This window comes from Danio rerio, chromosome 9, assembly GCF_052040795.2.
Source record: "Danio rerio strain M-AB ecotype USA chromosome 9, GRCz13ab, whole genome shotgun sequence".
Lineage (NCBI taxonomy): Eukaryota > Metazoa > Chordata > Actinopteri > Cypriniformes > Danionidae > Danio > Danio rerio.
In genome coordinates, this window is record NC_141029.1 from 39,101,658 (window position 1) to 39,115,000 (window position 13,343).

Sequence of the window (13,343 nt, forward strand, 5' to 3'; positions counted from 1 at the left end):
TGTAAATAATATTTGACTAGATAGTTTTCAAGACACTTCTATACAGCTTAAAGTGACATTTAAAGGCTTAACTAGGTTAATTAGGTTAAGTAGGTTAGGGTAATTAGGCAAGTTATTGTATAACAATGGTTTGTTCTGTAGACTATTGAAAACAAATAGCTTAAAGGGGCTAATAATTTTGATCTTAAAAAGTTTTTTTTTTTAATTAAAAACTGCTTTTATTCTACCTAAAATAAAACAAATAAGACTTTCTCCAGAAGAAAAAATATTATCAGACATGCTGTGAAAATGTCCTTGCTCTGTTAAACATCATTTGGGAAATATTTAAAAAAGAAAAACAAATCAAAGGGTGTTTAATAATTCTGATTGCAACTGTAGAGTATATCTCTGCATGAACTGCTAGTTTAGTTTATTTAATATTTGACATGACAGGGTATTGCAGCGCAATTTCATGAAATATGTCAAACACTCACTCGAAACAACATTTAACTAATTAAAAATCGTATATATAACATGGCAACAGATTTAGAGCACGAGAAATAAAAGAGATTTCATGACGTTTATTTTTACTGCTGGTTAGAGCAAATGTCTTATGTCGTTGAAGAAGGTAGGATGACACTGGAGCCTTAGGCAGGAAACAATGCAGTGGTGATAAACTGTCAATAAGTATTTAAGTGAGAGGACGTATGGTGTCTTCCTCACGCCTTTCACTCAAAGTCTGGTTAAATAATGTGATGATGGGAAATTTCTATGTAGTATAATTGTTCCTGCTGCTTGCAATAGTGCTATTGTGCTGTGATGGCAATGCTGGTAAAAGGATGCCTCTCAATTTGTTCCCTGATCTTGTGGCATTTTTTTTCTGTATATTTAGGTTATTAAGTTTAAATTTTTAAAGGTTTTAAATGTATAAATGACTTCATATTACACCTAAATGTTGGGTTATGCCCCATTACTGGGTCAAATATAGTCAAACCGTTTTTCAAATAAATTTACATTACAGGTTTTAACCCAACACAGCCCAGCATTTTTAAGTGTTTTTATTTAGTTAGTTAATTAATTAATTTATTTATTTTCTTTTCAGCTTAGTCTCTTTATTAATTTGGGGTCGCCACAGCAGAATGAACCATCAACTTATCCAGCACATGTTTTTATGCAGCTGATGCCCTTCCATCTGCCACCCAACAGCCGAGTACATCCAGAATTTTCGGTTTTGGCCTAGAATTTCATTTCGGTGCATCCCTAAAAATTATTTTATCGAAATCGGCCGAAATTATTATATCAGAGCATCTTTAAATTTAATACTATATTTGTATAAAATGCCATGGAAATAAATATGCGGCAACTTCAAACATTTTTCTTATAGTTTTCATTTTAGTAAATGAAAATAGCCCTGGTCAGTTCAAATAACTATCCATTTTATTTTACACATAATTAATGAAATATAAATTTGTCTAATATAAGGAATTTTGATCATCAGCCAAAATTTCCTTATCACTTTATCCCTAAAATAAATCATGCCTCTTTCAATATCCACAAGTCCAGGATCTACAGTAACTCCAGAGCCCTAAAACCACACACCTTTTCGCATGTCTCAGTTACCTCCAATCGCCAATCAAACACAAAGCTCTGCATTTTTACGACCGTAATGAGTCGGCCATGAGAGTTCCTGCATCTCTAACCGCTAAACGTTGGCCGCCGCAGACCCGACTGCCCACAGTTTGTGTAGTGAGGCTTGTTAGCCCAACAGCGCTGGGCTTTCTCCCTTCCCGACGCGTGTCTTTGGCCTTCTCGTCCGCCAGGCTTGATGTGGTCTCTGTTTGGACGCTCAGGTGTTCGCAGCTCTCCACACCAACCCACAGACACAGGGCTTTCATTGATGGCCCATGTCAGCTCATGGAGCGGTGGCATAAAGCGAGCCCTTCAGCAGAGCAAAGGCCTGATAAATATGCATCGCAGAGCCTAGCGTTTGTCTTGGAAAGGCACAGCGATAAAATGTGTATGCGTATTTAAAAATCAATTTATGTTGTAATAAATTCAGGAGACCCACCACAAGAGTGAGTGTTTCAGCGTTGCACAAAGTGGCCCTCTTGTTTTTTACCTTCAAGATTCCCATTTGCCATTAGCCGAGAGCGAAGGTTCAGGTTTTTCTGTAAATGGGGATCGTTGTTGAATTAGATGAAAACTGTGCTCATGGAAAATTCTGTCCAACTTGTCATTAGTGCCAACATGTGCAGAACTGTAAATTTATTTGGACGTTTGGCAGTTTTACACGCACTACAGGGTCAAACCCAGACGTTAACTGGAGTCATGCAACGTTGAATAGGTTGTTATAGACTGTATGGCAAAATAAGCACTTTGACTTTTGTATACAGTAGATGTAACACTGGATTTCTATTCCACTTTGCATAAAAATACATATATAAGCACTGTTACTTTATTAGCATTGAATAACTTTAAGAGTGATGGACAGTATGAATAGTTTTATTTTTATGCATTCTGATTTCACATTATAGGGTGTCTGCGGGGTCTTAAAAAGTCTTAAAATGTCTTAAATCTCAAAGCTAAATTTTAGGCCTTAAAACGTCTTAAATCTACTGAAAGTTGTGTTGTAGGTCTTACATTTTTTTAACAGGTCTTAATTATCCTTTGTTCATGTATTGCTACTCAATCTGCCCATTAACACCCATACAATCATCAACAATCCATCTCAATAAAACGTTTAACCTTTTATTTAAATCAGGCTTTAATTATTTTCCATACATTAACATTTGTTGAAAAATTCTCCAGTTATTTACTGCTGAGGATACTGACCTGACCTATATTTATTATTATTATTATTATTATTATTATTATTATTATTATTATTATTATTGTAGACTGAAGTCATTGACAGCTATGTTTTGTTCTAAGGGTTAGAGGCGATATATTTGAAAATTAATTTCAGAAAATTAAAACAAAATTATTATTATTGTATTATTAAATGTATTCAATTTTAAAAAGTTTTTGATAGGGCAAATGAAAATCCTCTCTAACTGGGATATTTGAAAAAAATCGTTAGCATTTAGCCCTGTGTAAGTCTAAAATTGTATTCATAATTGTTATAAAAATGTCTTTAAAAGTCTTACATTTAAGTTAAATTTGCAGAAACCCTGTATTAACTATCATAGAATTTTTGGGATTGTTAAATGGATATTAAAGATTGTTTTATTTAAATATATGTCTATATATGTAAAATATATATGTTAACTATTTGTAAAATAATGATAGAGGCTGCATTTATTTAATCAAAAATACAGAATGGTCCACTTTTGAAATGTTATTGCACTATAAAATAACTGTTCAAAAGTAGTTTTCTAATTTAATTTAATAACTTATTTCAGTGATTTTAAATCAGTTCAATACATATTTATTTATATAGCACTTTTACAATGTAGATTGTGTCAAAGCCACTTAATATAGAGGTTCTAAAGTCCAGATTTTACTAATAGTTATAATTTTATATATATATTTTTTTATGTTTAATAAATGCCGCCTCGATGAACAGAATAATTTTCCAAAAAAAAAAAAAAAACCTGACCCCAAACTACTGTACATGTGTGAAAAAAATCTGTACTTGCACTTTAAGTGTTTTACATTGTATATATAAATATTTCTGATTTATTTTGGCTAACATTTTGTGCGCTGAATGCTAACATTTTTCACCAGTGCAGCTCGCATGCAGACATGTGGTGCTGAGAGCAGTATTTAAAACAAATCTCTCGTCATTAAATATGCTTAGTATGTAACCCCACATCAGTCATCCCTGACTTACGAAGGTAAAAGCTAATTCTTAAGACGTTTGAATGACGGATCATCGGCCCTTCTTCAATTGTAAACCCAGAAAGCTTTGAATAAATGTAACTCACTCCTGTGGATCACTGCTTCTGCCAGCAATGTGAACGCCAAGGGTATTTGCCCCAACAGGCCCCAAAATAACAAATAGCGGCAAACAATGATAGGAGTCGGCGTCAGCAATGAGTGCATGTCTTGCTGAAACGCTCCAGTGCCGTGCCAAGTGCATGTTCATGCCAATGCCGTGCACTTAACATGTTAATTATGGTCTGTGCCTGACAGAGCGACACGCCGATTGAAAGCGCAGTCGCCACCAAAAACAACACAGCCGCATTTCCCAATCACACCCAGACGACTTCTACTCAATGGGCACGTTCCTTTTTGTGTACTTTGAGTGAATCTATTACGCATGCAATGTTATGAGAAGTCTCCCTCAATGATTTTCAATGGCGGAGATGGGAAATGCCGGCCTTAGGCCCTCTGGATGGATGAAAACGTGGATAAATAAATCACCAGCGCCTCCGGCTCACAGCCAGACTCTGCCTGATAGCCGAAACAGCAGGATAATAGGTTGAACAGACCTCGATGGCTCAATTCAGCTCTGCTTCTTGACTCTGTGTCGAAGCGAAAGGGGTTCACAGTCTCTAATTGAGTTGCTTACACAGGAATGCTCGAAGATTATGAATGGAAAAAAGAGGGAAAACAAGTGCTGAACTCATTTGTATGGCATCGCCAGCAGGGAACAGTTTAGGGTCCCGTGATAATAGCGGCTGCCAAAGCAAACGTCTGCTGTCCGGCTACAGGCATGGCTGTTGGGGAGCCGGAGGTGTTTCGGTGTATAGGAAAGGAGGATTGTCACCACTGCGATTCAGTCCAATGTAATCACACATACATGGCAGAAAGTGATGCTAGATGCTATATTTCTCTCACATTATGTTTGACTGGTGCTTATATGTAGGCGATTAAGTCTTTCCTCACTATGCATTGATGAGATTTATTGTCGTTTTTGACACAACACTCCTCTGCCATTGGCAGAGTTTATTTGTCATTGCAATGTTTTGCTGTTATATGGCATGGGGACGCTATTTATGCTGTGTAAAACACAACAGTCATCTTTATCAAATGAAGTTACCTCCAAATTAACTGAAAGTTAATTCTGCTCATTTGAAAAGAGTTTTAAACTCAGTGTTGTAGGTAATGAGTTAAATACCTCACTACTTCAACTTAAATGGAGTAAGTTCACAGAACTCATATAGATTCTTTTTTTAACTCAAATGGTTTGTAGTAATCCGTTACCTCAAACATTTGAGTTGCCATAACTTATTGAGTTTTACAGTACTCAGTTGGTTTGAGTTCTCATCGTTTATTGGGTTTTACTGTGCTCAAATTGCTTCGTTTACTCAAATGGATTATGTTCACAGAACTCATTAGGATTAGTTTTTGAACTTAAATGGTTTGTTGCAAACGGTTTCCTTAAATGGTTTGAGTTTCCTTAACTTTTTGGGTTTTACAGCGTGAATCTCTTGATGTACTAAAGGTTCTCTGAATCATACATTATAATGTCAAACCCACAAAGGCCAATCATACTGTAGTCTAGTATAGTCTTGCTTTTTTTTTAGTTTCTCCCTTATTTTATTCATTTTTTTGGGGTGGAGGGGTGGGGGGGGATTTACACACATTTAAGTGTAAATATAAATTTTTTAAAAAGCCTGCAGTCATACAGTTTAGGCTTTGTTTTGTTTACAAGCAAAGGCTCAATCCAAATATGCTGTTGAAGTCAAAATTATTTTATTATTAGCCTCCCTTTAAATTTTCTTTTTCTCTTTTAATTATTTCCCAAATGATGTTTAACAGAGCAAGGACATTTTCACAGTATGTCTGATAATATTTTTTCTTCTGGAGAAAGTATTTTTTGTTTCATTTGGGGTAGAATAAAAGCAGTTTTTAATTTTTTATTATAGTCTACAGAACAAACCATCAATGATATATATATATATATATATATATATATATATATATATATATATATATATATATATATATATATATATATATATATATATATATATATATATATATAATTATTATTTTATTATTATTATTTATTTTATTTTATTTTTTTATTAAACATTTTTTATTTTGAACTAAGCCCGAGATGCACTCAACAAAAAAAAAATTTAATAAAATAAAAATAGTAATACAGCAATAATGGGTACATAATCAGGATTTGAAACATATTCAATACAGTCTCTCTTATATGTAACAGAAATTGTACAGTTTTCTTACTGGCACCATTTTGGCTGTGGTGTATTCCAAACAATGTCCAAGATAGATTAGCAAGAGCAGATGGATCCAGCCTTGTTTTCAGGATTCAATACAATATTTTTTGTGATGTATTGTATGTTCAGAAATTCATACAATAAAATATTTTAGTCACACTTTAAGGTACGATTATCACTATTAATAAACCATTGCCTCAATAATCTTCTAATTTGCTACTTATTAATAGTTACTAAGGTATCATTTGGGATTAGTTATTCGGTAGCACTAGGGATAAAGAATAAGATCTCGCAGAATATGTACTTTAAATACTAATAAACAGCTAACAATAGACAATAGGGACAATAACAATTAACAATAGGAAGGTAATAAGCCATTAGTTAATAGTGTGAATTGGTACTTAATTTTGTACTTACAAAACTTCCGTTTCCCACTTCACTTCCAATCAGATAGCATAATTATATCACAAAAATGGGGAAATAAGACATACATTAAAAAAAAAAAAATGCAATTTCTGTATATGAGTAGTTGCATTTTATTAATTGCACAAGAGATTTATTTCACATTGATCCCCAAGCGGAAATTAAATCAAGAGAAGGAACATGGGGATACCACATTCCTAATCCTTTTCTCTGGCATCCCAATAAAAACATCAGAGCAGATGCCTAATATAATTGGCTCTTTTGTAAGTGTGTAGAGAGTGCCTGTAATTATAAAGCCGTATATCAGGCCAGATCCTCAATTAGAAGCACCTCTTCCAGCCTAGCGTTCCCCATCCCACCAGATCGACGGGACGGCCTGAGCCAGGCTCTGCCACCACCGCCTTACAGCACCGCACATCTGGTTTAGCACTCTCCCAGGAACCTGTGCACCCCTAAATTACAGACACTGCCTATAAAAACAGCAATGCAGAGTGTGTGGACCAGACACTGCTACCCCCTGCTGTTCTCCTCAGTCTGTAAGTGCTGCCACACGCGGCCCATCAACGTGGCATGTATTCATTGACAGAAGTAATTGGTGTAATCTATGGGTAACACTTTATAATAACTACACACTATGAATCATATATTAAGCATTAGCAAATAGTGAATTCATTATCTGTTAAGCATTAACTCAATATTAATAGATGCTATTATGCAGTTAATACATACAGCTACAAAAGCTGTATTATTCACATAAGTACATTTTTAATGTGCTCAATGATTGTATTTTCATACGTTATTACTCATTCATTGTTCATTACTAAATTCAGTATTGCATTATTTACAAACCATTTGTATTTACGAGTAGTTGGTGGTTTTTTTAAGATCATTCGGAAGGAGTTAGTAAATGATTCAGAAACTATTTAAATCAATGTTTATATATTTTATTATTCAGGCATATGGTAATGGCTACTATGGATGTTAATAAATACTTTATTAACTCAACTTCATCCAGGTTTGTGACCTAAAGTGAGGATTTATACTTTATAAATCTCTAAAAAGTGACAATTAAAGGCTCAGTATAATGAACAATACATCTTTGCAATCTTATCTAAAAAGTAAAATTACTGTACAGTTTAAACATTGTTGAAAAACAGGAGTTTATAAAATAATTATAAATTAAAACATAGAATTGGATAAAACAGTGATAGTATAATAATTTAACAATATGATACAACATTTTAATGCTATTTAGCGATGCTTAAACTGCATGGTAATTTTATTTTAGTTAGGATTGCAAAGATTTATTTTTCATTTCATACAGTTTCATTTGTTTATCTTTATTCATTCATTCTTTTTTTTTCTGGCTTAGTCCCGTTATTAATCTGGGGTCGCCACAGTGGAATGAACCGCCAACTTATCCAGCACGTTTTATACGCAGCGGATGCCCTTCCAGCAGCAACCCATCTCTGGGAAGTTGTTTATCTTCAAATGAATAGAAATGTTTAGAATATCTGAGCCTGTAACTGTCATTTATAAAGGATTTATAAAGCATAAACAGTCCTCACTAGATTAGCACTCACTAGATTAGGTCACAAAACTTGACATAATGAAGTATTTATTAACCTACAAACTAACTAATAGTACTGTATATGCCTGAATAATAAGATATATAAATGTTAATTTGAATATTTATTAATCATTTACTTATGCATTCTGATTGATCTTACAATAGCACCAACTATTCTTAAATTTCTAGTTTGTAAATAATACTTAAAATTAATCATTAAACAAAGCATGAAAATACTATTCTTAAGCACATTATTAATGTGCTTTTAAGTTAAGATTACAGCATTTGTAGCTGCAGTTATAAACTGCTTACTAATGTATATTAATAGTTAATGCTTAACAGATAATGAATTTACTATTTGCTTATGCTTAATAAATGTTTCATAGTGTGTAGTTATTATAAAGTGTTACCATTCTATGACGAAGCTTTATGCATGCCATCTTTTCCTCCACTTAAGTGCAGAAAGTTGTAAGATGCCAAGTTACATTTACACCAAAAAATATTTAGCTCATTTTAGAACTATGACTGGCAAAACTCTTTTTGCTACCTTTATTTTTTAAGAGTGCATCTAGAGACGTTTTTTGGTTTACTTGTATTTTTATTTTTTACAAATAATGAAGTTTGTCGTTTTTGTCATTCTGTGGTTGTCTGTCTGACCCCAGACTTGCAAACTATTGCTGCGTCCTGCCAAACTCTTGTGGACACTTTTCACAAACTGTGTTTTAATGAGTTTCCACTGTGATTAGCATCATAAATCTTGCAAACTTTATTATGTTTGCATTTTTATGTAATATTTTTGGGTCAAAGACAAAAAAAAAGGGCTTTATGCATGAAACCAATAAAACTGCAATATTTTTGGCAAGACTGTGCCCTGTTTAATTTTTACAATGATTTACAGACTGTGCCCTGTTTAATTTTTACAATGATTTACAGAAGATACCCACTAAAATGTAAATCAGTGTAACAATTGTAGTTTATGTACCACAAAATAAATCTGGTAAAGTTATATTTTCACTAAGTTTAATTAGAGGATATATTAAAAGACGCTATTAAAGATTATAAATAACCTTTTGTGTTGTAAACAGTTGCTTAAGTAAATCTAGAAACAATGTAAAAACATTTTTTACCAAATGCATTCATTGTTTTAGCAGTTCAGTCTGTTTTAGTGGTTTAGAAATGAAAGGTTTTACCTTAAAATGAAGCATTGGCTGTGCATGCAGAACTTTGGATCAAATGTCAAAGTCTCATTCGCTCAGTTTAACAACCTGTAATAGTTGCTGTTTGCAATGCACATCAAAACGATCGCTTCAGGAATGGCAGGGCTATAATTAACTAGTTGGAGTGTGTGGATTTGTGAGAGTTTGACAGGCGTCTGTTTGAAATGTCAGCGCAGGGTTGTTTTGTGAGGTGTTTGTGTTTGAGTGTAGTTTAATGGAGCCATTACACGTTTCCTGCTGTAGCACCTTTGCTGATGCCCTCCTGGCGGGCCAAAACCTCCTTGTCCGACTGCTGTTCTCTGTCGTCTTACACCAGGCCTAATGCACAGCACCTGTTCGCTACAGCCAGAGCACATATGGCACTTTTCCACTGCATGGTACTGCTCACTTTTGGGGGGATTCCACTGTGTAAAGTACCTAAAGTACCCGATACACTTTTCCAGATATTGACATCTTACATGTAATAACTGCAGCTCACTGACTGGCCAGAGGGAATTGTCATTATCTGCATCATTGGATTTGCTACACTTTATTTAAATAAATAGTCATCAACAATTGAAATGGCTAAATGCAATAATGGTGACGCGGTGGCGCAGTGGGTAGCACGTACACCTCACAGCAGGAAGGTCAACGGGTCGAATCTCAGCAAGGTCAGTTGGCGTTTCTGGAGTTTGCATGTTCTCCCCGTGTTCACGTGGGTTTCCTCCAGGTGCTCAGGTTTCCCCCACAAGTTCAAAGACATGCGGTGTAGGTGAATTGGGTGCTAAAATTGACTATAGTGTATAAGTGTGTGTGTGTGTGTTTCCCAGTGATGGGAAAACATATGCAGGATAGGTTGGCGTGTAATTCCGCTGTGGCGACCCCAGATTAAAAAAGGGACTAAGCCGAAAAGAAAATGAATGAATGAATAAATGCAATAATGGGAATCTGGAATGTAACTTCAAAACTAACTGGGAATTTAATTTTCAAAAATAGCAACAAAAAATGATGAATGACATGATAATAAAAGAGTTGTATGATATGGAAGTATTGACTCTTTCCTTAAAACAAAAATCCTATAAAATTTCTTCATACTGACGAAAGTAGTTAAGAAGAATTGTAATGTTTAATTTAATTGTGGTACTTTTATTTATATGTATCTGGAATCCCCCTATTTAACCTTTAACAGATCTTTGTATGGCAGGATCTGATCAAACATCGCTACTTAATAATGCAAATAAGAATGTATCAGGTTACCTTGGTACTTATATTTTGCTTTTATGTTGTCATTTGAATATACACTCACCGGCCACTTTATTAGGTACACATTACTAGTGCCGGGTTGGACACTCTTTTGCCTTTAGAACTGCCTTAATTCTCCGTGGCATAGATTCAACAAGGTACTGGAAATGTTCCTCAGAGATTTTGCTCCATATTGATATAATAGCATCACCCAGTTGCTGCAGATTTGTTTGCTGCAAATCCATAATATGAATCTCCCGTTCCACCACGTCCCAAAGGTGCTCTATTGGATCGAGTCTGGTGACTGTGGAGGCCATTTAAGTACAGTGAGCTCATTATCATGTTCAATAAACCAGTCTGAGATAATTTGCGCTTTATGACATGGCGCGTTATCCTGCTGGAAGTAGCCATCTGAAGATAGGTACACTGTGGTCATAAAGGGTCGGACTTGGTCAGCAACAATACTCAGGGAGGCTGTGGCATTGACACGATGCTCACTTAGTACTAATGGGCCCAAAACGCGCTAAGAAAATATCCCCCACATCACACCACAACACCAGCCTGAACTGTTGATACAAGGCAGGATGGAGCCATGCTTTCATGTTGTTGATGCCAAATTATGACCCTACCATCCGAATGTCTTAGCAAAAATAGAAACCAGAAATCAGACCAGGCAACGTTTTTCTATTTTTTCTAATCTCTAATTTTCTATTGTCCAATTTTGTCAGAAATGATGGGAGTTTTTTGGGAGAAATAACAAAAGGGTGGTGGGAGATGGGTCTGAAATACAGGAGACTCCTGGGAAAAACATGAGTGTTGAACCGGAATGATGACACAGTAGTAGAGCGGCACTAAACCACAGTAATAGATCAGCAAACCAAGCCAAAATAAAGCAAACAGCTGAGTCGTATATGCATGCTGTAGAAGAGCGTCAATCAAAACTTTGAGTCTTTGAGACCACAATCCCTCAGTAAATAAAATCCAAATTCAATGTCCAAATTTTGCACTTTCTCTTAATTCTTACACTGTACAAGGATGAGGTGTGTGTTTGCATGTAGTTGTGTGTAACCTTCAACGTGAACATTTCCATTAATTTCATTGATTTATAAATAGTCAAAGATGAGATATCCCCTTTTTGGACTTATGTAAAACTAGTGATAACTTGGTTCTTGTGACTTTAACAAACAGTTCTTGTAGATATTGATTGATGGAAAGACCTACCTGAAGCATCTTACTCAAATCGCCACCTTATTTAATTGATCAACCGCCTTATTTTCTTCTCCAATCAATGCTGTTAAATCTGTTGCATCTGTTTGGCACGCTGCAGGACAAACTCATTGCTGTTAGTAATCTATAAATCATTCATAGTGATTTGTACGTGAGCCAACATATGAGTGGAGATGGAGATTACGGAACATATCAGAAAAAGTAAAGGAAGTGTTTTTTCTCTACAGTGTCTCGTTTCCCGAGTCCAAGACTGACGCCGAGGGTGAGCAGGAAGCGAGCATTGTCCATCTCTCCAGTCTCGGATGCCAGCATCGACCTGCAGACCATGATCCGCACCTCACCCAACTCTCTGGTGGCCTACATCAATAACTCACGCTCCAGCTCGGCAGCCAGCAGCTCTTACGGCCACCTCTCCGTCGGGGCCATCAGGTACAGGAATGCCCATTCTTACATTTATGTAAAGTTCTTCTTATAATCTGCTAGAAAAGCATAATAAAATCAAAAACATTTGCTAAATAAGGCAGGCAGTTGACTGAAATGTGAATACCGGCGTCAGCTTATGGAAAGTATGCCAATTAGTGCTGCATGATGTTGGAACTATCTAACTATCTAGGTTTGTTTGATTAGGAAGAGGTTGGAAGTGTGTACTGTTGTTGTGCCTTCAGGAACAGGCTTGGGAAACACTGCTCTAGAGCAGTGGTTCTAAAAGTGGGGGTCGGGACCCCTTGGGGGGTCGCAGGACATTGACAAGGGGTCGCTTGGTGATTTCCAAAATTTTATTAAACTATTTGAATTACCATATTTTATTCATAACCCACAGAAGATAGTTAATAGTTGCTTAAAAGAAACAACAACATACAAATCAGATATCATCCTTTAATTTTTATATTAAAATATAATTAAATTATTAAATGACTACAAAAAACATTATTTGGTTAATAGACTGTTGCATTTTTGTGTTGTCAATATGCTCATGTTTATATATGCCTGTAGTTGTGTTTGCAACGTTTACATATTTACAGTATAACCACCTTAAAAAATAGTGGGTCCGTAGTCACTGACATTGTTTTTTTGGGGGTCGCGAAACTGAAAAGTTTGGGAACCCCTGCTCTAGAGGAGTGAATCTGCATACAATCCACAGTAATAAACATTCTTTAATATAATGACATTATATCAAGGAACTAGGCCGAAAAGAAAATGATTGAATGAATGAATAATGATATTGTATAATTCTTCTCTTTCTCTTTATTAAAATACAACCACAAAATAAAGGTTCTAGTTAGATTTGTTTTGGTCTTATTGTTGAAGACATATGAAAGAAAAAGTTAGAGAAAGATGGAAGAATGAATGAAAAACACTGGAGTTTCTGTCTTGGTTTGAGCTGCATTTCTGGGATTTGATGGGATTGTGAATGCTGAAAAGTGCAGATAGGTTTTAATTCGTTATGTAATTCCTACTAGAAAGAACCTAATTTGTAATTGTTTTATTTTTGTTTTATGATAATGATCCCTAACACACTGTTAATGTAATGAAATAATATGTGGAGAGAAAAACATAATGAAATGGCCTCCACAG

At 35.1% G+C, this 13,343-nt stretch overlaps 1 protein-coding gene across 1 annotated transcript in view; it reads left to right on the forward strand.

The window, feature by feature from the left end:
• Positions 1-13,343, forward strand: part of gli2a (GLI family zinc finger 2a) — a 157,500-nt gene that overhangs the window by 117,960 nt on the left and 26,197 nt on the right. The window contains 1 exon segment of the mRNA NM_130967.1: positions 11,996-12,197. Coding sequence (NP_571042.1) covers positions 11,996-12,197 — 202 coding nt within the window.